Source organism: Pangasianodon hypophthalmus, chromosome 17 (genome assembly GCF_027358585.1).
Source record: "Pangasianodon hypophthalmus isolate fPanHyp1 chromosome 17, fPanHyp1.pri, whole genome shotgun sequence".
Classification (NCBI taxonomy): domain Eukaryota; kingdom Metazoa; phylum Chordata; class Actinopteri; order Siluriformes; family Pangasiidae; genus Pangasianodon; species Pangasianodon hypophthalmus.
The window spans coordinates 18,907,866-18,931,909 of NC_069726.1; the positions used below are offsets into that span (position 1 = coordinate 18,907,866).

At 37.6% G+C, this 24,044-nt stretch overlaps 1 protein-coding gene across 3 annotated transcripts; it reads right to left on the bottom strand.

Annotated features, from left to right (window-relative positions):
* Nucleotides 1-562: 562 nt before the first annotated feature.
* Nucleotides 563-23,584, bottom strand: cabp1b (calcium binding protein 1b). 3 transcript variants are annotated; one of them, XM_026942681.3, is made up of 8 exons: nt 12,107-13,796; nt 7,976-8,125; nt 5,763-5,793; nt 5,218-5,361; nt 4,971-5,080; nt 4,623-4,697; nt 3,891-3,963; nt 563-3,697 (listed from the first exon to the last, which is right to left on the bottom strand). In XM_026942681.3, the coding sequence occupies exons 1-8, from the start codon at nt 12,149-12,151 to the stop codon at nt 3,672-3,674; spliced, it is 654 nt and encodes a 217-aa protein (XP_026798482.1). In that variant the 5' UTR covers nt 12,152-13,796; the 3' UTR covers nt 563-3,671. The 3 variants fall into 3 exon arrangements, with proteins under 3 accessions (XP_026798482.1, XP_026798483.1, XP_026798481.3); XM_026942682.3 differs by having other exon boundaries at nt 7,972-8,125; XM_026942680.3 differs by lacking the exons at nt 7,976-8,125; nt 12,107-13,796 and adding an exon at nt 23,015-23,584.
* Between the last annotated feature and the right edge of the window lie 460 nt (nt 23,585-24,044).

Sequence of the window (24,044 nt, forward strand, 5' to 3'; positions counted from 1 at the left end):
ATTTCCCTTCACTGGAACTAAGGGATCCAAACTTGTTCCAGCATGACAATGCCCCTGTGCACAAAATGAGCTCCATGAAGACATGGTGTGTTAAGGTTGGAGTGAAAGAACTCGAGTGTCCTGCACAGAGCCCTGACCTCAACCCCACTGAACACCTTTGGGATGAACTGGAACAGTGACTGCCCCTCAGGCCTCCTCGCCCAACATCACTGCCTGACCTCACTAATGCTCTTGTGGCTGAATGAGCACAAATCTCCATAGCCATACTCTAAAATCTAGTGGAAAGCCTTTCCAGAAGATTGGAGGCTGCTATAGCAGCAAAGGGAGAACCATCTCCATATTAATGCCCATGGTTTTGGAAAGGGATGTTCAACAAGCACATCTGATTGTGATGATCAGGTGTCCACGTACTTTTTGCCCATTTAGTGTATGTGTTTATTAAAGACCATGTTTTTTTTTAAGACCATATTCCTAACTTCTAAGATGGCTAAATGTATTTGCAGAGAACACATTACAGATTGGTACAATATTTATACAAAATATGTAATGGGCTTAGAAAAAAGAAAACATTTAATAACACAAGGCTTTAATAAAAATTTACACTCTGCCACTCTGCATGCATAGAATCAAACATTTAAAACAAACCTGAACAAAATTAAGACACTTTGAAGGAGGACATACAGAATTCACACTCTCTTCTCCTTCTTTCTCACACACATTGAGTTTTTTGAGATGTCTTTTTATATTTTGAACAGATGTCGACGCTCACAATAAAGATCTGAATGCACACATGACTCCAACTACACATCTAGGTCAACATTATAATCATGCAAGAGATGAACACAGACAAGATAGTGATAATGTCTTGTCTTTACAACATAAAAATAAATGTACTTTTGATCTTCCTAATATGAAAATTGTATCAAATTTTATGTATAGTGCACTGTAGGGAGTGCTATTATTTTTATCCTCGATGTAGTGTGCTTGTATATTTATTACAGAGCTGAATCAAAAGCAAATGGCTCCCTGTTGGGTGTAGTGCACTACATAGGGTGTGGAAGTCATTAAAAATCCCCTATGTGGTGGGCTTATAATGCTCTAAATAGAGCGTATGTGCTATTATTTCATTCTCTATGTAGTGCATTAGAGAACTGAATCACAAATTTCTGCATATTGGATGTATACTACATTTATTTATTTCATTATTTCAAGTTCATACCCTATGTGGTGCACTTTGTATCAGGAAACGGTATCCCAAATACCTGCTGATTGCACACACAATGAACTAATGCATAGAAGTAACTATATTATATCCTATGTACTGCCCATAGGGCGGTAGGGCTCCCTGTTGAACTAATAGTGCCATTATTTTATACACTCTCTAGTAATGGTAAAGTATATAGTGAATGGCTGCATATTTATAATGCAGTACATAGGATGTACGTGACATTTTTCTAGTAACTTGAATCCCAAATGGCTCAACATTTGACGTAGTGCAACGTTTTATCAGACGACGCTATGACAGAATGGATCGGTAATGAAGATATTTCCAGCAGTTTACCACTCTACAACATCACTAATATACAAATGAATATACTAGATATCCATGTTAACCAGCTAAGAGGCTACTATTACACATTACACTCTTAAAAATCAAGGTGCTAGAAAATGGTCTTTAGAGCGATGCCATAGAAGGACTATTGTTGTTCCCTTAAAGAATCATTTTAGGTTTGCTGGAGACCCTTTTATTTTGTAAACAAAATAAATAAACTGAAGAACCATTTCCTGAATAACCATAATCCATTCATCAAAAGCTTCTTCAGGACCATGGCTCTAAAAGTAGGGTCAGGAAGCATAGCTGTGATTCTTTTATTTCTGATACAGTGATGCAAATCACAACGCACCATTATTAAAGTTATATTTATTATTGTGTTCTTATAGTTATTAGCTGATTTGACTAGTTGCTTGAATTGAATGAGTTCTAATGTGTTCTGTCAGTGAAGTTTAAATATAGCTCCATGACTCCCAATAAATAGCCAAATAGTACTTTGCACATTTAAATAACGAGCCTAATATTTGAATAATTGGATTATGGATAATTGGATTATAAAATTAATATGTATTATGTAATATTTATAAAGTTAATTGGGTCTCAGATTGTAAAACGTTTAATAACCTCACTTAAGGAAACCAAAAAATGGTTCTTCTATTGCATCGATTGCATCACCTTGATTTTTAAGAGTATACAGAGAAACACAGACTACAGCTCATTTTACAGCTGAAGCAACATGTCATGGATATGCTTTAAATTGTATTTACATTTAAAATATATTGTATAATATGTATATTTTACAATATACAAATTCGCTAATTATTGCTGCTATTCATATATAGGATCATAGTGACCAGCCTTTTCATATATTTTACATGCAATCATCAGCACATGTACACCTGAACATTCACGCAATCGTCCTCTCAGCCAATCATGTGGCAGCGGCACAATGCATAAAATCATGCAGATACAGGTCAAGAGGTTCAGTTAACAGTTCAGTTTCGCATCAAACATCAGAATGGGGAAAAAGGTGTGATTTCTGTGACTTTAACTGTGGCAATAGTTGCTGGTGCCAGATGGGCTGTTTCAGAAACCGCTGATCTTCTGAGATTTTCACACACATCAGTCTCCAGAGTTTACACAAAGTGAAAAACAAAAAAAAATCAGTGAGCAGCAGTTATGATAGTTGATGAGAGAGATCAGAAGAGAATTACCAGAATAGTTTGACCTTACAAGAAGTCTATGGTAACCACTCTTTACAACTATGGTGAGCAGAAACCTATCTCGAAATGTTCAACATGTTGAAAGTTGAGGCAGATGGGCTCCACCAGCAGAAGACCATGACAGGTTCCACTCCTGTTAGCCAAGAACAGGAGGCTACAGTTGGCACAGCCTCACTAAACCTGGACAGTTGATGAATTGAAAAAGACCAGGTGACGTTTTTCCAATCTTCAACTGTCCAGTTATGTATCTGCATGATTTGATGCATTGTGCTGCTGCCACATGATTGGCTGATTGGATAATTGCATGAATAAGCAGGTGTACGTGCATTCCTAATAAAGTGGAAGGTGAGTGTATGTTATGGTTTATATGGATAAATACATTCCATGTAGAATATTGTTTTAATATATTAGAGTAATTGTGTTTGAGCATGTGTGACCCCCTGCTTGTCACTGCTGCACTGCTTTTCTGGTATAAAAAGCTACATTTAATGATGCTAAAAGGACACATTTCCTGTGTCTCATGAAAAATGGGCTTCACACACTCACTCTCACGCAGCAATAAAAATCTACACATAAACGCAAAGAAGTAATATTGCATATCCAATCCCCAAGGTGTCTTGCTCAGATTTTCCTGGCGTAAGAATTTTAAGTCACAGTATTGCAGCGATATGTTGATTATCATCAGGAAGATGTGCTTCTGTTAAAGCAGGATATAAAATGTTTTCTTGCAGCATTGTTTCATCAGCCTGTAGTGTTTATAAAGATGTAAAGGGCTTTCATGCTTCATTGCAGGGTCGGAGGTCAGAGGTTGTATTCCAAAAGTCCCTTCTCATCTCCTCCCGAGTGCCTCTCTACCTCCATCATGTCTTTCAACTCTGATCTGTCATTCCTTCATGTCAGCGTGACATCATTCGCACAAACTCTGTGAAAAAGAACAAAAACTTTGCTGCAGTTGTATCTAACAGCAAACATCACTCTTTGAATAGTATCTAGTATCTAGTAAGTCATTGCATTTTTTAGTACATTCGTGTGCAGTTTGGCATGCAGCCTTAGTCACAGAGAGAGAGGAATGCACACAACATACATTCTAAACACTGGGAGATGCAAACACACACCTTCAAAGTCCACATGTCCATCACCATTAAGATCAATGTCCTTCAGGATGTCCTCCAGCTCTTTGCGTCTAACCTGCAATAAAAAAACAAAGAAGCACAGTGTGACTATAGACAATACAGAACATTCAAATGAAGCTGTTCTCTCACACTACATGACTTTAATTTCTTGCAGTATGTTGTTTGGTGGACGTAGTGGTGTACACATTACAAGATCACTCCAAACTGTCACCTGGAGAGATCCCTACCAAAGTGTGCCTGTTCCCCAGTCCCGCTTTCTCATGAAAAAAACATGTGAGAGCTGTCTATAATGTGAATTTGTGGCATTGTTAGTATTTGGCTTTAGAATCAAGAAAAAAATGAGAGAACGTGGAGAAAATATTGGTTGGGGAAATGCAGGCAGTGAGGATTGTCTGTTCTGCAAAGAGAACTGGAGGTATAGTGTAAATACTAGCTATTTTTATACTGTGCACCACCAGGAATCATGTGTTTGTTTTTATCTTTGCTGTTCGTAGCAACCATTTGGATATGACATGCCAAATAATTTCTTATACACACAAATATATGGATAATAAACTGGCTTCAGGGATCTGCTGGATGTGAGAGCAGAAACTTTTCATTTTGCCGCTGATTCTCATTGGCTGTTTCTTTGTGTGGTTTTTGCTACTAGTCGGTGTAAGACAATGGAGAAGAATGACAGAGGAAAGAAAGACGAGATAAAAAGAAAGATATAACCTGTTGTCCAAGCAGTTTCTTCATGGCCTCTCGTAGTTCAGATGTGCTGATTTGACCGTCTCCATTAGAGTCAAACTGAAAGTAATGAAAAAAAAGTGTGCTCAATTTCTTTGGTACACATTCATCAGGTTCAAAATGACTCATATTAAAGCTTGAACAAGATAAAGCATGATTATTCTCAAACATGCATAAACAGTGTTTAATCACATTTCTTTTACAGGAATGATATTCAGGTCATTTAGAGGCAAATAAGGGTGTGTGGGTGTGTGTGTTTGTGTGTGTGTGTGTGTGAATTTGGCATGTTGCATATTACCAGTGTCTTAGTTTTCTGCCTCTGTCTGTATTCACCTCTTTAAAAGCATCTCTGAGTTCCTTCACTCCGATCATATCGGCTGTTTCTGCTAACAGTTTTGGTCCCATCAGCTCCACAAAGTCATCAAAGTCCACGTGACCTCCCACTGTAAGAACACAGAAGAACAAAAGTAAATAAGAGATTTTTCATTACTGGCCAAACTCTCTATTTAACTAGATTAATGATATTTGGAATGAGCCATAATGGCTGATGTCGTTTTGCTGTTTGGTCTGAGGAACATACTGTTCATGTTGACCTGCTGACTTAGTTCAATCAGCTCCATCTCTGTAGGCATGTAACCCATGGTCCTCATGCAGACCCCCAGATCCTTACAGTTAATACGGCCGTCTCTGTCCTTATCAAACTCTTTAAACGCTTCTCTGAGCTCTGAAAACACAACAGATAAGGATTGATGAAAAGGTTAATATTTTACATTTCAATTTTTAAATAAAATTGAAAGAACCAAAAACATTAGTTATTGTGTGACAGTAGCTTTAAATAAGAATTATATTAGAATAATATTAACATTTTGAAAGCATGGTTTTTGCACAGCAAATCTTGTTTGAATCACCAATTCACTCTGAATCACTGAATCAGTTCAAACTCTGAATCAGTCTGAATCATTTCCAACAATGAGACGAATCATGGTCAAATTACAGAAACGTAATTTCAATTAGTAATGCCCTATTATTAAGGGCAATTGGTCTAAATAAAATTATTTTATCTATTCTTTCCTTCTATTCCTTGAGTAAGGTATTATATTCTTAGCATTATCTCAGAAATCTTACCATCCAGTTCTTCAGGTCTCAGCTGTCTGTCCTGAAAGAAAAAAAAAAAAAAAAAATTCATTTGTTAATAGCAACAGAAAAAAATCTATGGGAGTTGTTTCCTTTTTCCTTTCAGTTTAAAAGACTCCACTCTGTATCTGTAATAAAAAACAGAGTTTAGTTAAAGCAGGATCTACAAATGTTTTGAAAGGTAATCATAAATTGGAAAAAATATAATAATAATAATAAAAAAAAGTTTAAGTTGGACATTTTGACTTTGCAAATATGTTTTAGTAACTTCAAACACCCCAGATGATTTTTATTTTACTTAATCTGAGTTCGATTGTTGTTTATCCACCACTAGGTGACCAGTGTGGTTCAGCAAGACTAGGGTTAACTTTTTATCCTTTATTTATGCATGTGAGTCACACTTAAATTTAAATGTTTTTCCTGGCAGATTAGCCACAGTAATGACAAGAATGGCCAAAAATCACAGGCAATATTATCAAGCATTTGAAATTCATCACCTTTTTATAATATGTGATACAGAGGTAAGGGCTTGTGTTCACACCTATTCATTGCTCTGTGCAGTTTATCAGCCCCCATCTACCTTGAAATGCATCACTGCTCATCAGATATTACTTAATGACATGGTGGTGCGTGTGGACATTATAGGTATTAGGCCATATATACTGCATTTTAGACACATATCATGTTGGTCATCTTGAAGGCATACAATTAGAGAATATATATTATTTTTTCATGTGCAATTCATGTTAATATTCTCTATTCCTTCATCTGTATCCATTTCTGACCTCAAGTGTAGCTGCAAAATTGAGGTATTTATAGTGACATTCTGCTGTGACGCCAGATATTCAATTCAGATAGTAACATTGTGTTAATTATTGTCATTTCTTATTGATCTGATACTGACCTTGTATCGGTGAGTACACTCTTCTGTATGTTCTGTGTGATGATCCCTTACTGCAGCCAGCCAATCAGAACACACTATACTTGACATTGCTGCTTGTTAGATTTTGGGTCTGAATGTATATTCAGTCAGTAGGTCTATTGTACATTATTAATAAATGTAAAGGGTTTGGACTCCCAAGTGGCGCAGCAGAAATGCATTTGCCCTCTCATCAGGAGATCAGGAGCAAGTTCAAATCCAGATGATGCCAAAGCCATCTGTGGCTAGGAGCCAAGACAGCAAAATTGGCTGTGCTCTCTGGGTGGGAGGGATGTCATACTCTCATCCCTGTCAATCACAGCAACAGCAGCCATTTGTGGGCATCTAAGAGCTCATGTGTGCAGAAGAGGGCAGATAGTACTTTCCTGTGTATGTTTGTTACAGCGCCCTGCGACGCAGGAGTTTGAAAAAAAAATGTGGCTGGAAGCACATGTTTACAGTAGGGGAGAGCTGGATAGTGGGTGGGAATTGGCAGGTGACAATCATCATTAGTATTCATTATCATTAAAGACACTTTTTCTAGAATATAGTATCATACAGGTATGGCAGCTCAAAGGGTATCAGACATAAAATAGACCAATTCTGATCATTTATAACAAATACATTTTATTAACAAAAATAAAACAGCAAGAAAAAAATACAACATAAACACAAAAACAAAAAATATATAACAGAAAAATCAACAAAATATATGACTACCAGACAATAACTGAGGATAAATAATAAGTCCATTCTGGTAAATGAACTCAAACCTCTTGGCTAAACCTCAAGAAATGGGTTCAAGTTAAATGCTCTAGAATGCTCTAGAAAGAAAACACACCTAAACTCTAAGTATGAAATAGGTTTAATTAACCAGAGAAATTTTTGTGACTATTTATTTTATTCAAAACAAATCTAGAATAAACTGAAAATTGCTGATCTGAATCTCTGTAAATAGACACATGCAGCACAACTATATATTTGTGTTAGAGTCAATACTAACACTGTCTAATAGCAACCAGAAGACAAATCTAGGCTTATAGTCTTAGAGAAACTGCTTTTCCAAACATGTCTTTACCTCATTTATAGTATCACTATGATCTGAACAAGTTCTGAAATACAAAGGTTTAGGGAATTGAATTGGAACATTTATTTATTTATTTCCTAATTTAAATGCTCATATTGGGTACACTGTAACATAATGTAAAAAAAAACAACAACTTTTTTTAATATATACAGACTATTATACAGATTTGTCTGTTTGTGTGTGTACACACTTACGTACAGCCTGCCGGCTCTCAGCGAATCCCTTGCGTAGGAAGATGCATGCAGGACCAAGCACATTGTGTACATAAGTGGAGTTTTGAGATGCCAGGGTGTGGCTTGAGGCTCCGCCTTCATCACGTGCCACAGCTTTGTAGCTCCGCCTCCGGTCCTGATGTGGGCCAGTATTTTGGGGAGGGATGTGACAAGCAAGGGGGCACAGAAATGATCAGACATAGAGAGTCCTTGTCTATACATGTGTTACGTATTAAGGATATGATGACATGTATGATGGTACACCAAAAACAAAATTCCAGCAGTTTCCCTTCCCGTGTATCTGAACCCTCACACTGCACTGTTATATGCTTTTATATATGTGTGAAACTTAAAAGCCATAATATTGTTCTTGTTACCATCACCAATGTTTTAATAACAGTGGTCACCCATAATCTCTACATAATCTATTTGCTCATGCACAATCTATACACAATCTATTTTCCTTGTCCTTATTAATGCTTCTAAGCTCTATTCATTGATTTCTCATAATACATATTATACTTATTGCTTTATTTTATAAAGTACTTGCTGTAAAGCTTGTTTATTATCTAGTTACTTCAATGTAATGCTAACCAGTTAGCTAGACTTTTTATTTGCTGCAGTATCATGGTATTATGTAAAGGTAAAAGACATTTTAAACATCTGTCCATCACTGCATCTTTCAGATAAATAACTTAAAAAATAACAATACCTATGTACAGCACTTAGAAAACAGCATTTTTTGCCTGTCCAAGCTCACTATACTTACACTTTACCCTGAAATATAATCATTAAAATACTTCATTTTTTTGCATTAATGTGCAAATCTGTTTAACATCTCACACTTGAAACTTCCTTTTCCATGAATTATCCATTATAGGTTATGAAAAATGTACATTTTAGTCCCATAACATTCACTCAACCCTGTTACGTGAATGCATTCACCCCTATGAAATATTTAGAATATTCCACAAGTCACATGTTCAACAGGAAGTTGCGTCATCTGAATTTACTGAAGATCAGGTGAAGAAGAAAATTAAATTCTTTCATTCCTTTTTTTCCTATTATTAATGTTGTGATATTGACTGGTGAAGTCATTTTGAAAGTATGTAAAATAAGTAAATTATAAATGAAATAAAAATCATTAGAATGTCCTTCATGTCCTCATGCCATTAGCATGGATGCTACTTAACTACATTTTTTGTACATGCTCATTCGATGCTAAACCTAAACCGTGTTACTCCTGTAAGAGCAACATGCGGCTGTTGTCAGCACAGAAACCTTGCAAAAAATGAAATTGTTGCTTGAGATGGGTTTAGATTAGTAAAATGCATGTTTACTTAATTTAAATGTTGAAACAATAAAGTTTAATTTTTAACAATTATATAAGGAATGAATGCCATGAAAATCATGAAATCACTCAGTTATTGGCTAGTTATCTATTTACATTTATCCCTTTGTTGTAATGCTGTCTAGCTAGCATTAATACTAACATACTTTTACAGTGCTGTACAAATTAAATTGACATCAAATTAAAGCAAAGCCATGCAACACACATATCCGCACACACACACAACACACTTACAACATCTAAAGTCTTGTTTCCTCAAAAGATTACAACATGAGCACAGTGTGCATAACTGCAATTCCCTGTGTGTCCTCAATCCTGCTCACCGGTCTGTGTGTGTGTGTGTGTGTTGTGTGTGTGTGTGTGTGTGTGTGTGTGTGTGTGTGTGTGTGTGAAATCAGCATCTGCCCTCTACTTGAGCATGACCTTCACGGTCCATCTGTGTGTGTGGTAGAGAGAGTGTATGTCCTGCTCTCTTACACCCCCACTAACAGTTCACACTGATAAGCGAAATGCAGTGGGGTGTAGACAATTTCCAACTGAGATCTCTCAATACACGATGAAGCAAGAGTCAGTAACAAATGTTAGTTAACTAGCTTTCACATGAAATAATAACTAAGCTAGGTTCTTTACAATGATTCAGGGTTTGCAAAGATTCGGGTATGAAACAAGCTCAAACGGTGTACTTTGCATATTTTTAGTGTGAGTGAGTATTAATTTCACTGAAAGACTCAGATGTAGTGCGCTATTCATTTCTGAATAACGTGTTAGGAGTGCAGTGTGTCTGAATGACTTGAGATACTATGTGGTAATCCATCTTTTCCATTTAGTGCAAATACTAGCTCTTACTTATAGTCAGTACTGTCCTACAAACATCCAGGCATTAAATAGTTAAATAGATATGAGTGAATAGCGTAAAATTTAGTTTGAGTGCACAAGTTGAGACAGGAGCTTAAAACACTGTGTTCTGTGTAAAACCAATCAACCGAGAGTGGTAAAGTGATCAGAGTAACAAGGATTCTCTCTCTCTCTCTTTCTCTCTCTCTCTCTTATATTCTCTCTCTATAATCCTATAATTATGCCTTTAATGTCTTAAAGGGCCTTTAAGGCATAGCAAATACTTTTACTGTCACAACATGAGCGGCTTACTCGCGCACACGCAACACACACACACATAAATACAATAAGTATGCCTAAAGCTAGTGCGCACTGCACGATTTCAGCCCTGATTTCCGCCTCATGTAGCGTGCATTGGTTCAGTGCTTTTCTTCGATATTTTCAAGCATGTTTGATTTTTCTCTGCGATGAATCCCCTTTGAGGCTAGGTGACTAGTACAGCGATGAGAAACAGCCAACAAGAGCCTGAGAAGAAATCAAATTAATCTGCTCTCCTGCGCAGCAGATTCCTGAATCCTGTTATCATCCATCTATTTGTGTGGGAGTAATAACACTTCTATAAGAAATGATTTATGTTATGTTGCTAGGAACAGCAAAAATAAAAACAAGCATGACATAATTCCTATAAAAATAGCTATGTTTCTTTTCACTGTTAGCTCCAGGTCTCTTTGCAGAACAGACAATCCTCACTGCTTGCATCTCTCCAACCAATATGTCCTCAACATTTTTCTCTTATTTCTCTTTTTTCTTGTTTACAAAAATTGTGCCAAAGTCACAGCTGCCACTTTTATTTTTATGAGAAATTGGGATTTGGGGAACAGGTGTGGTTAAGCAGGAATCGCTCCAGGTGAAAGATCGGGAGTGTGTGCACACCCCTGCATCTACCAAACAACTGATCGCAAGTGATTACAGTCTGTAGTGTGAAAGGGTCAGCCATTCTGAGATCTTGAAAGTCACGTAGTGTGCACTCGGCTTTACAATGTTTAAAACCTTTGGTCAAGTCGTTCGATAGCTTCATGCCAATTCAATCTGTAAACTCAGTGGAGTCAGAATGAAATATTTAAATGCAATTGTCTCCCCTTTCACTTTTTTAATAGCATTTTAAAATCTGCTTTTTAAATTTGCTTGTGTTTTAGATACATGTAAAAATAAACAATATTTCAGTTCAGGTAGTATTCAGAACTATAAATAAAAGAAAATGTCAGAATGTTACAATGTAAAAGGTTTTCCCAGGCCACCACACATTTAGGGATCGAAAAGCATTGATACAAGCTTATTAACTGATCGATCTTTAGGACAGAATTTTTTAATAGTTTAAACCATGTTGGCCTTAAAAGAGCTGTTTGCTTAGGTTCAGAGCATGAATAGAGAATAGTTGATAAACCTCTTAATTTTGGGCAAACTTCACCCTGCTTACACATCTCCACTTTAGCCCAGAGTACTGAATACTGACGTGGAATTTCACTATTAACCCTGGCTATGTGTTGTTACCCACTAAAGGCTAAATATGTTTACCTGTTTCAGGACAAAGTGTAAATACTTAAGGGGCTAAAATACAGATACTGACATTGCATGTAATGATGACTCATGTGGAACTAAATCTACTAAATATAGTTGGATCGATATTTTGAGCATAGCTCTATAATCCTATTACACACACACACACACACACACACATGAGGATGCTCAACTCTACAAGGAAGAGTGAGTCAGTCCTGTTTAGTCAGCTAGAGTCTAAAAAAGCACAGTCAGGCTCATTTACATACACACACACACAATCATACATGCACTCACAAACACACTAATATACAAATACACAAATTGTACACTAGCACACACACATACACACATTGAAACTGGTAGCGAACGTACCTTCTTGTTGAAGCGGTTATGCGGAGATTTCACACAGTTGCCCATAGTGAGTCGCTTTAGCTCATCCTGCCTCTCAGAGTGCAAGAGTCAACGCTAGTGGGTGTGTGTGTGTGTGTGTGTGTGTGTGTGTGTGTGTGTGTGCGCGTGTGTGTCTTTCCATGCATGCATTAAGCAACTTTAAAGTGCATTTTCTAGTAAAAATGTATCAGGTACAGAAATAGAGAGAGGGAATGAGGGATGGAGGCTGAGGCAGGATAAGTGACTAGAGCGAGGGATTGGATGCAGGATAAGAGAACGAAAGGAAGGAGGAGAGAAGGCATGCATGTCTTACGTGTGTGTGAATGCTCACTGAGAGAAGCGCAAGAGTGAGTGTTCGTTCTCATCTCTCTCATCTCTCTTACTTGCTCTCTCTCTCTCTTTGTCCCCCTGACCTCTATCTCTCTATATTTTTCTGTCTCTTTCTTTCTGTAGCTTTCTCTATCCCTCTCTCTCTCTGTCCCTAACACTCTGGGATTTGTATTTTTATCTCGCTTTCTCCCATCATTCCTCATTCTTTTGTTCTCATCTTTTACTCCCTCTCTCTCCCTCTGTTTCTTGCCCTATCTCATCCTTTGTTTACATCTCTCTCCTCTTTTTCTTCTTCTCTGTCTTTTGTTCTTATCTCTCTATCCCTTTATTTTCTCTATCACTTTTTGTCCTTTCTTCTCTTGTCTTCATGTCAATCATTTAGTCTTAGTCTCACCCATGCTCTGTTTGTCTATCTTTATCCTTTTTTTGCTTTTTTCTCACACGCTCTGTGTCTCCTACGTCTCTCCTTCTTTCTCGATTTGAATAGCTCTTTATCTCGTTTTGCCTCTCCATCTCTCTGTTGCTGTTACTCTTTTTTCTTTCTCTTTCCATCTCTCTCTGTCTCTTTCTTTTCCTCACTCACCCTGTGTGCACAGTTTCGTATTATCTACTTGAACAAGAGAATAAAGAAAGACAGAGAGAGTGACAGACAACAGAGAGAGACAGTGAGAGGCAGAAAGATAGACAGAAAGACAGAAAGACAGACAGAGACATATAGAGAGAGACAGAGAGAGAGAAAGAGATGGAAAGAAAGAGAGACAGAGAAAGTGACAGAGAGACAGTCAGCAGAGATAGAATGACAGAGAGACACATACAATAAACAGAGAGAGTTACAGAGAGACACACAGAGTGAGAGACGGGTTCTTAGGGTCGAACGTATTACCTTCCCCCAAGCGAGACACTGGTGACACTAATCCAAACACACACACGCGTGTACACTCGATTACACACACACACGGATACAGGGATGGGGAGCTAAAAATATCACACACACACAAACACACATGCACACACACACTTTCAAGCTCTTGAGTGCTCTTTTACAGCAACAATTGCATTAACAAACACACACACACACACACACACACCGGTGTGCTGGCTAAAGGCCAGTGCAGGATAGAGAAAGGCAGCTCAACCCAAAATGCACCTGCTGCGACATCACATCCTGCCTGTACTCATCCTCCCTTCCTCTCAGCTTCTTATCCTCCCTTCCTCTCTTCCATTCATCCTCCGTTCCTCTCATCTCCTCCTCCAGTCATCCACTATTTGCGTTCTTCCTCATCTTCTTCACTTCTCTGACATTTTTGTCCTCTTCTCATCCTCCATTCCCCTCCTCTTCTACATTCATCCTCCATTCCTCTCCTCTACTTTTCTTACATCCTACGCTCCTGTTCCCCTCTCATCATTTACTCCTCTCCTCCACTCACTCTCCTTTCCCCTTCTCCTAATTACTCCTGTCATCTTCCATTCCTCTCCTCCTTCATTCATTTACCCTCCATCCCTTTCTTCCATTTGTCTTCTCTTTTCACCCTTCAATCCTCTTATCCTTCACTCTTCTATTTCTCTCGCTCACTCTCTCTATCTTTCTTTTTCTCTCTCTTTCTCTCTGTCTCTCTTTGGACAATTCATCCTGATGAAGATTTTTCACCGCAGGCTCACTGTGAACTCTAGTGTGCATCTGAGCCGTCTGTTCGCATAATGTCAGCTCATTGTGCGCACGCACACACACACACACACACACACACACACACACACACACACACACACACTGGCTGCAGCCAGTATACATACCTACATCTTTTACTATAAACAGACTAGCCTTATACAATTATAAATACACACACTACTAAACACAGACACACACACACTTGATCCCGGTTATTTTAAATATCAGGAATAAACATGAAACGCACTCTGAGGATTATGTTTCGAGTGTTACATACAACGTGTTGATCCTCTATACTGCATCCTTAAATAAGGTTACTAAGGTTACTGATGAGGTTAAAACACAGGACACACACACACACACACACACACACACAGGCAACAGTGTGAAAACTAGTGAAGCCTAGAGATCATCATATCTATCTATCTATCCATCTATCCATCTGTCTATCTATCTACCTGTTTATGTCTGTCTGCATGTCTCTCTAGAGATGAGCATATCTATCTATCTATCTATCTATCTATCTATCTACCTGATTATCTGTCTGTCTGCCTGTCTATCTATAGATGAGCATATCTATCTATCTATCTATCTATCTATCTATCTATCTATCTATCTATCTATCCATCCATCCATCCATCCATCTGTCCATCCGTCTATCTATCCTGTTGAAAGTGAATAGTTGAGCAGAAGAAGGAGACACTCTTTTTCTTTACGTATTTCCTCCATCTCCTGGAGACTGCCTATATCTATCTGCCTATATCTTCCTTCATCACTCTATCGCTGTTCCCCTATTTCTTTCACTCTCTGTAGCTGCACACTCAAGCCTGCAGAACAGCAGGAATGTGCCAGCAGTGCAGATTTCTGCTAAAACCTCCTGCCCTCCTATAGCATGCACTGCTCCCAGCTCATCTCTTCAGATTTTACAGCTTTCACTTTTTGTTTAAAATCCCTGATACTTCATCATTATTACAATGTCAAAGGTGATTTTCTACTGTTAGCTAGAGCTAGAGTCACACGTTAGCTCACTATCACCTGACACTGCTGACTTACACACACACACACGTCTCTGCATCAGCAGTGCAGAGTGCCCTCAGTGTCACTGCAATGCTTTTAGCTTTCACTTTAACACCTTTGGCTCAAAGTGACCCCTTTTCATTTTTACTAAAAGTGAAATTATACTAAAAATAAAACTGTTGGTGCCATTCTATTGCTTTTGTCTGTTATTTTCAGTCAGAGCTGTCATTAAGATGAACTCAAATCATGATCAGCAATAAGATGATGTATTTACAATAAATGTTTTAGCTGTATCAGTTCAAATGGGACAGCAATATATAAACCAATATAATGTTCAAGCTGTTTCTTCAATGGGAAAAACTCAGCAGGATTTCAGTCACTGCCTCTGAAATGATAACATCCAGGACCTTCATACCAGTGCCTCACCCAATCAGATATGCTCACATGTACTCAGGATATAATATGCTTAGAATCATGGGGTATGATTTAAGTAGTTTATTTCCTCTCTAAGGACAAGGAATCCGAGACAACACTGGTAGTTGTCAAGGGAAATAAAATTGGGTTACTAGTGTGACGTCTTGCCATAGCCAATGTTACTGAATGAGGGGGGTATGTGTGTGTGTGTGTGTGTGTGTGTGTGGTGTGTGTAAATGAGCAGAGCGGTGGGCTTTTAGAAGTCTTCTACGACACACAGTGGCCAAAGAGGACTTTGCATGTATACTGAGGTGTTACACACACACCCACACACACCCCCCCCCCCACACAAATATAATAACTTTATCATATGAAATGTGTGTGTGTGTGTGTGTTATAGGGGTGGGTTATAATGACTGCATGAAGGATGAAGGAGTGTGGATGAGTTTTATTAGGACAAATCCAGAAATCATCATCATAGTTCAATCATTAACAGACAGAGTAAAAAGGTTCAATACAAAACCCAAGAAACTAGACACAAGGGAATGAAGCTCAGAAATGCACAATACAATCAATACAACTTCTCAACACACACACACACACACAAAGGCACACATACAGGGTTTAACTGCTCAGGGTAAAACAAGGTAAGGGTGAACACAATAAGGGAAACACAAAAATGACAAGATGGGGGTGTGGACCAGACCAATTCAGGAGCCGAAACAAAAAGTCCATGGCATTTGACACCATGATAGCCATGACACAAAGAAGGAAACAGTCACAGAACACCACCCCATTAACGTGTGGTTTCTGAAACGTGACACAAGGGAACACCACTCAGAAATGCACAATACAATCAACAAGGCTTCTCCAGTACAAAGGAAAACACACAGCATTAAATGCTCAAACTAATGAGGGTGAAACAGGGAACAGGTGAACACAATGAGGGATCAGCTACACCATTACAAAGCTTTGAGTTCATATTCTAGCTACAAGCAGCGAGATATACTGCAACAGCACTGCTGCAGAGCACATATTATAACAAATTGTTTTCCAAACTAGCTGACAGTCAGAGATAGATCCCAAATTAATCCACACTGCAAAAATGACATCTAAATGACTAATTTAATCATATTTATCTAATGCAATTCCTATCATGTTTCTAAGAATTTTTTTTGTGCTAATTTCAAGCTGGAAATAGTCTTATTCTACTGACAGATTTTTTTTTTTCTAATTTTAAAAGCATTTACAGTATTTCTTTAAATAAGCACATAGAATAAGAAAACTAAAATTTTGAAATTAGTAAAAGCTTTTAAAAACAGACTGAATAATCAAATACTTGATTTATAATATTCTCATAGTAAAAGGTATTAGATATATTTGCCATATTTTCACTTGCTAAGATATATTTTGCAGTGCAACTCAAGTCAAGTCAAGTCAAGTCAAGTCAAGAGGCTTTTATTGTCATTTCAACTATATATAGCTGACGCAGTACACAGTGAAATGAGACAACGTTTCTCCAGAACCTTGGTGCTACATAAAAACAACATCGTCACCTCACACAACATAGAGATACATTAACTCTGACAGTAAGGAAGTGTAACACTGTAAATATAACGAGACAACATGCAACTAGTGACTAGATCTCACCAGCTCTGTATTTGCTCCTCAGCTTTATATCTTCTGTGCTTAAATATAACCCTGAATTCTATTACATTTGAACATTTAAAAAAAAAAACTTTCAATATCTTTTTGACCCTTTTGCCTCCATACTTCGTTAAACAGACAATACATGTTGCATATATAATATTTACTATAATACAACTATATAAAGAGTGTTGAGGGCATTTACTCAGTAATAAATTAATGTTACTAAAATTAACTAGTTCCCACATCACTCACACAGAAACAAGCTATTTCTTTAGAATTACTTGAAAGGAATAAGACATGACAAAAGCAGGAAAATAATCAGTGGTGAGAAGCAGGGCGCCTTTGCTTATTTTCCATTAAAAGCTCATCCTGTTAAAATCACATCCACAAACTGTTTTATTCCTCTAATATGACAAATATTTACCACTTACATTTTTATAATTAATTAAAGAACAGTACGTCATACTTTTTATTCATTTATAATTATGTTTAGTGTTGTGGGACATCTGTGAGACAAGTTAGTTCCTGTTATCACTTATGTTATAACAGTTAGAAACTGCCATTCTCACTCATTCTCTCTTTTTTCTCTCTGTTAAAGTTACTGTTAAGTCTGTTACAAAAGCGCTGACACTGGAGACTCCTTCCAGAAATAAACATCTCCTTACAGACAACTTCATCATATCAACAATTACACAAGTTTTTAAAATCTGCCATAACAGGTGTACTGAATGTGTAAGATGCTATTACAGAAATCAGTACGAGTCAGTGCTTAACACACACATAACAAAGATTAATACACAAATTAGTTTTAATACATGCACACTGTAATTCTTCAAGGGGGTGAGATTTAAATTTTGTCCTTTTTACTGTATAGCACACATTAACATGAGAGCTGCTTCCTTCAGCTCTTCCTCCCCCACACATCTGATTTGCCCATCTCCTGTAATAATAATGTACATAATCTCATACACACTGAGCTGCACTGAGCTCAGGCATGTGAATATTTTTATTAAAATATAACGGTCGCTGTGTGCTCTCTCCCTCATGTTGGCAGCGACGCGGCTAAATTTAGCTACACAGCCAGTGGAGAGCAATTCAGCAGGGTTTAACACACGTCTTTGTGTTACATAAAGAAATATGAAATACAGCATGCTGGGGGAAATGGTGGAGAAATATTTCTGAAAAACAGTGACTGCACACACACACGCATGCACACAAACACACACAATATTTCAGCAATACTGTCTTCATATGTAGCTAGAAGCTGCTCTGTGTACAAGTCTGATCATAAATGAGTATTACATCACATCTGAAATAGTGTGTACTGTCAGTGATAACCACTATGCTAAATGCTAACTGCCTGTCTGTCTGTCTGTCTGTCTGTCTGTCTGCCTCTCTGTCTGGCTGCCTCTCTGTCTGGCTGCCTCTCTGTCTGTCTGTCTGTCTGTCTGTCTGCCTCTCTGTCTGGCTACCTCTCTGTCTGTCTGCCCCTCTAACTACATTTGGTTTGTTTGCCAAAAGACATAGTGAGGTTAGGATCTTCACGACTGGCAGAAAATGTTTTAATGTGATTCTCACTTTACCAATTAATGATGACTTTTGTGCGATGCTTCTGGGAAAAAAATTCTTCCTTTATTCCTTGCTTGCTTCTTTCCTTCCTTCCTTCCTTCCTTCCTCCTTTTTTTCTTTTTGTTTGCTTGTTTTTTTCTTTTCTCATTTCTTTTCTTTCTTTCTTTCTTTCTTTTTGTTTGTGTTTCTTTGTTTGTCTTTCTTTGTGTCTTTTTTGTTTTTGTCTGTTTCTTCCTTTCACTCACCCCTTGTTTTTTTCTTGCTTGCTTCCAACCTTCATTTTTACTTGTTTGTTTGCTCCTTCCTTCATTCCTTGCTTCTTTCTTTCTTGCTTCCTTCCTTCCTTTCTTTCTTTCTTTGACTCTTTCTTTCTTCCTTTGTTTTTGTTTATTTCATTCATTCTTCATTTCTTCCTTCCTTCTTTCCTTTCTTCCTTATTTTCTTCCTTCCATCCATCCTTCTTTCCCTCCCTCCCATAATTATATAGACTACATATGTAGCAAATATATGAATAAATATGAACTTATATAAGAAATAAATAATGAAATCTCCTCTTAAAAACATCTGAATCCGCCGACATCACAGACATGAACCAGACGAGTGTTCTCATTAAAACTCCTCCAGCAATCAGCACAGTAATTAACCTCCATCATGAGGAGCATAACGGCCTACAGCGCACAAGTGCGTGCATGTGTGTGTGTGTGTGTGTGTGTGAGACTGAAGTTTTGGCCTGGATTTGGGGTTATTTCTAGCTCACATTAACACAAGTATAAGTGATTGAGCTGTGCTGCTCTCTCAGAGACACACTGTTGGTTAGATTCCAACAGTTATCAAACAGTCACACAGATTTCACCAACATTTATGAGAAGATTTCACATGAACTCGTTGTATTTTCTGACTTTGGAAGATAAAGTTCTCCTACAGCTTGTTTTATCATTGTGTGTTAAATGTTAGTGTGCATACACACTCAGTAGAAATGTTCAAATCTACTGCACACAAATTATTTAGTTTTATAATTGAGGTTGATTGACAAGTTCATATTTGTATAGTCCTGTCTAAGAAAATATATGTAAAAAAGCAAATTTCACACATTTGCAAAGTCAGTTGTCACAGAATTAATATATTTTAAGGCTGAAACAATGAGACACGTTTGTTGGTTTGTTCTAATTTTGTATACAGTTGAGAAAACCTCTTCATATTTCTGATAACATATGCTATTTTCTGCTGCAAGAAAATCATGTAGTTACTTTAGTCACAAGCGGTTAGTTTCACAACTACATGAGACTGACTGTTTAACCAGAAAAAATAATAAGAATAATAACCATTGACAATTCCAGTAACTTTTCCCCTGTACCTAAAATGTTGCTTATATTTAGAGCCAAATTCACAATAAATATTACCTCACCGTTGCACTGCATTCACATTAGAAAAAGAAAGATCTGTGGAAGTGCCAGTCAGAGCTGTGATAGAGCTGCCAGTCAGAGCTGTGATATACCGCATAAAATGAATGACTTTATTTAAAAAATAAAATCATTTTAAAATATTGTGCATATGTGAATATAAAGTGTTGGCTTTTATATTACCTGTAGCTGTTACTATAACAGACAATGTAACATTGGGCTCATTACGTTCTGTTTCGTTTTAACATCTTCCATGAAGACAGCGCGTAGGTGATGAAAACCACATCAACTAAATTTTAAAATAATTCGAAAGCATCCCTCGTTCTATTCGTGGGGAGTGTTTAAATAATAGCTGGTGTGGATTTAGACACTGTTTAACTCTTCGAGTTGAATTAACAAAAATGTTAAATTAACACCTACATTGTTAACTCAAAACTACTGTTAATTCTTACTGGGTAAAATTGAAGTGTGTAGAGCTAACTTTTATAGTGTTGGTCTTCACACTTGGTGTTAAATGAATAATAGATTTAACACTTACAGTGTTAACTCTTACTGCGTAGAATTAACACCTAGTGTGTAGCATTAACTCTTGCATTACTGCGTTTAACTCTTAATGTTGAATTAACAAAAAAATCTTAAACTAGCACCTACAGTTTAAACTAAAAAATACTGTTACCTCTTACTGTGGAACATTAAACACGTAGTGTGTAGAAGTATCTCTTACAAGGTTGGGCTTAACTCATGGTGTTGAATTAACAATAGTGTTAACACCTACAGTGTTATCTGTTACACTGCAGAATTAAAACCTACTGTGTAGAGTTAAGTCTTACAGTGTTGGGCGCAACTCATGATGTTGAAATACATGACAGAACTCATGATGTTCCATCACGTATCAAACATGATGGAAAAATCGAATCATTTTCTCATAACAATATAACATAGTGATGGCTATAAATTATACAGTAGCCTGAATACATGTCTTATCAGAGCTCACAGATAACTGGACAGGCCACGCCCACAAGGGACAAACCTAGAGAAACATGAGTGACTTTTGCCTTTTCATGAAACTGCAGAGAAAAACTTTTCCAAAAAGAACAGACAGAATTCTGATTTCTGAATTCATGTTGTTCTATTAAAAATAATAATTAAAAAAATGAGGTAGAACGGTAGGATTGATGAGCTTTTTTGGGATAAAAACTCAATTCTGCTCATGTCCAGCACCTCTTTTATTTAGTGTGTGTGTTTCAGCAATGTGTTACCATTTCACAGAGGAATGGGGAAGAAGATTTACTTTTAGAATTAAATTGACAATCCAGGACATTTTACACTGTAAAAGTCACACAATATTTAGGTGTTAATTCTGTACTGTAAATATACTGTACTGTAGATGTTCATTTGACAGTGTAACAGTAAACCCTACACTGAGTTAATTCAACACTTTAATTAATTGGAAAGTGAACAGATCTAAATCTACACTGTAGGTGTTAACATTACTGTCAATTCAACACCAAGAGTTAAACCCATTACTCAAAAGTTAACTCTACACACTAGTTGTTAGTTCTACACTCTAAGACTTACCAGTAGTTTTAAAAGTTAACACTGTAGGTGTTAATTTGACACTATTTTTAATTCAACACCAAAAGTTAAGCCCAACATTCTAAGAGTTAACTCTACAAAATACATGTAAGTGTTAATTCTAGACTTAACAATAGTTTTAAGTTAACACTGTAGGTGTTAATTTGACACTAATCTTATTTCAACATCATGATCTAAGTCCAGCAATGTCAAACTTAACTCTACACACTAGGTGTTAATGTTACACAGTAAGAGTTAACAGTATTTTTTAGTTGAAACTTTAGGTTCTAGTTTAAGATTTTTTAATTCAACATTAAGAGTTAAACAATACTGTAAGAGTTAATGCTACACACTAGGCATTAGCGCTACACAGTAAGAGTTAACACTGTAGGTGTTAAAACTATAGTTAATTTAACACTAAGAGCCCAACACTGTAAGAGCAACTCTACACACTAGATGTTAATTCTACACAGTAAGAGTTAACAGTAGTTTTAACACTAAGAGTTAATCCCAACACTGTAAGAGTAACTCTACACACTAGATGTTAATTCTACACTGTAAGAGTAACTCTACACACTAGATGTTAATTCTACACTGTAAGAGTAACTCTACACACTAGATGTTAATTCTATACAGTAAGAGTAACTCTACACACTAGATGTTAATTCTACACTGTAAGAGTAACTCTACACACTAGATGTTAATTCTACACTGTAAGAGTAACTCTACACACTAGATGTTAATTCTACACTGTAAGAGTAACTCTACACACTAGATGTTAATTCTACACTGTAAGAGTAACTCTACACACTAGATGTTAATTCTATACATTAAGAGTTAACAGTAATTTTGAGTTAACAGTGTTAATTTGACATTTTTGTAAAATCAACACTAAGTGTTAAACACAATACTGTAAGAGTTAATGCTTCACACTAAATGTTAATTCTACACTGTAAGAGTTAACTCTACACACTAGATGTTAATTCTACACAGTAAGTGTTAACAGTAGTTTTGAGTTAACACTGTATGTGTTAATTTTACATTTTTGTTAAATCAACAGTGAGTTAAACACAATACTGTAAGAGTTAATGCTACACGCTAAATGTTAATTCTACACTGTAAGAGTTAACTCTACACACTTCACTACAAAGTTTTTTAAACAGCTCGTGCTTTCTTCAACTGTCCGCGCGCGTGCCCTCGCACCTTCACAGACCTGTTGAATGCACTGATCATCTCCCGCATGCGTGTTTAATACCTCTGCATTCTTACCTGTCCGAAGACTGACTTTATGATCGGATGCAACTCTTCGTCCGGTGCCTTCGCGCGCGCGTTGCCGTGTTTTCCCGTCGCCTCTGCGCTCGCGGGCGCGGGGTTCGCGTTTACGCTTTGGTTCGAACCCCTTCGCGGTTTCTCCTTCGGTTCAAAAAACGAGCTGGTTTCGTCCGAGCGCTTCGGGGCTTTGTCACTTTGAGGGGGATGAGACGGCTGCTTGCGTCTCGCCGATTCCTCCTCGTGCTGGCTCCCCTGACCGCGTCTCGCGCATCCGTTCCGGGAGCTTCCGCGCGCGCCTTCCGCGGGCTCCGTGTTTCCGGTGTGCCGGTGATGCTGGGGATGCTGATGGTGACGATGAGCGGAGGATCCGATCAGAGATGTTGTAGATTCGCTCTTAGGAAGCGACGTGCTCATTTTAATCTAGCTGAAATGCCACCGGAGAGGGGCTATGATAACCTCGCGTGCGTGACTGACTGAGAGAGTGGGAGAGGGAGAGTGTGTCTTTGAGAGAGAGTGTGTGCTGCAGAAGTGTGCTGAAGGAGTGTGCTGGAGGAGTGTGCACAGAGTGTGCTGGAGAGTGCTGTCTACACTCCTCCAATAGAAAGCCTGTATTATGATGAGGAGTATATAAACAGCCTCCACACAGAGATGATCATTTCCAGGCCAGTGAAATGTGCTGCTATGGGAAGACTTTAATGCAGAGCTGAACCAGTTCATCTGAACGTCAGAAACAGAAACAACCTCAAATGTACCTTAAATTAGAGCTGGAAGGTGATAGCATCTCTCTAGAGCCTTTGGTCTACACGTACTTAATGGTAAGATCAGAGGTGACTCTATTAAAGAAACTTTCACATACCACTTTCAGGGCCAGTGTAGCCACGGACATGGACACGACTGTCACCAACTCTTTCAGACCACTGCCAAATTACTGTGTACCCGAAACAGTCCCACACTCCACAATACCTACAGATGGATTCCACATAGCACCAATCATTTTATTCATTCATTCGTCTTCAGAAATCTCTTT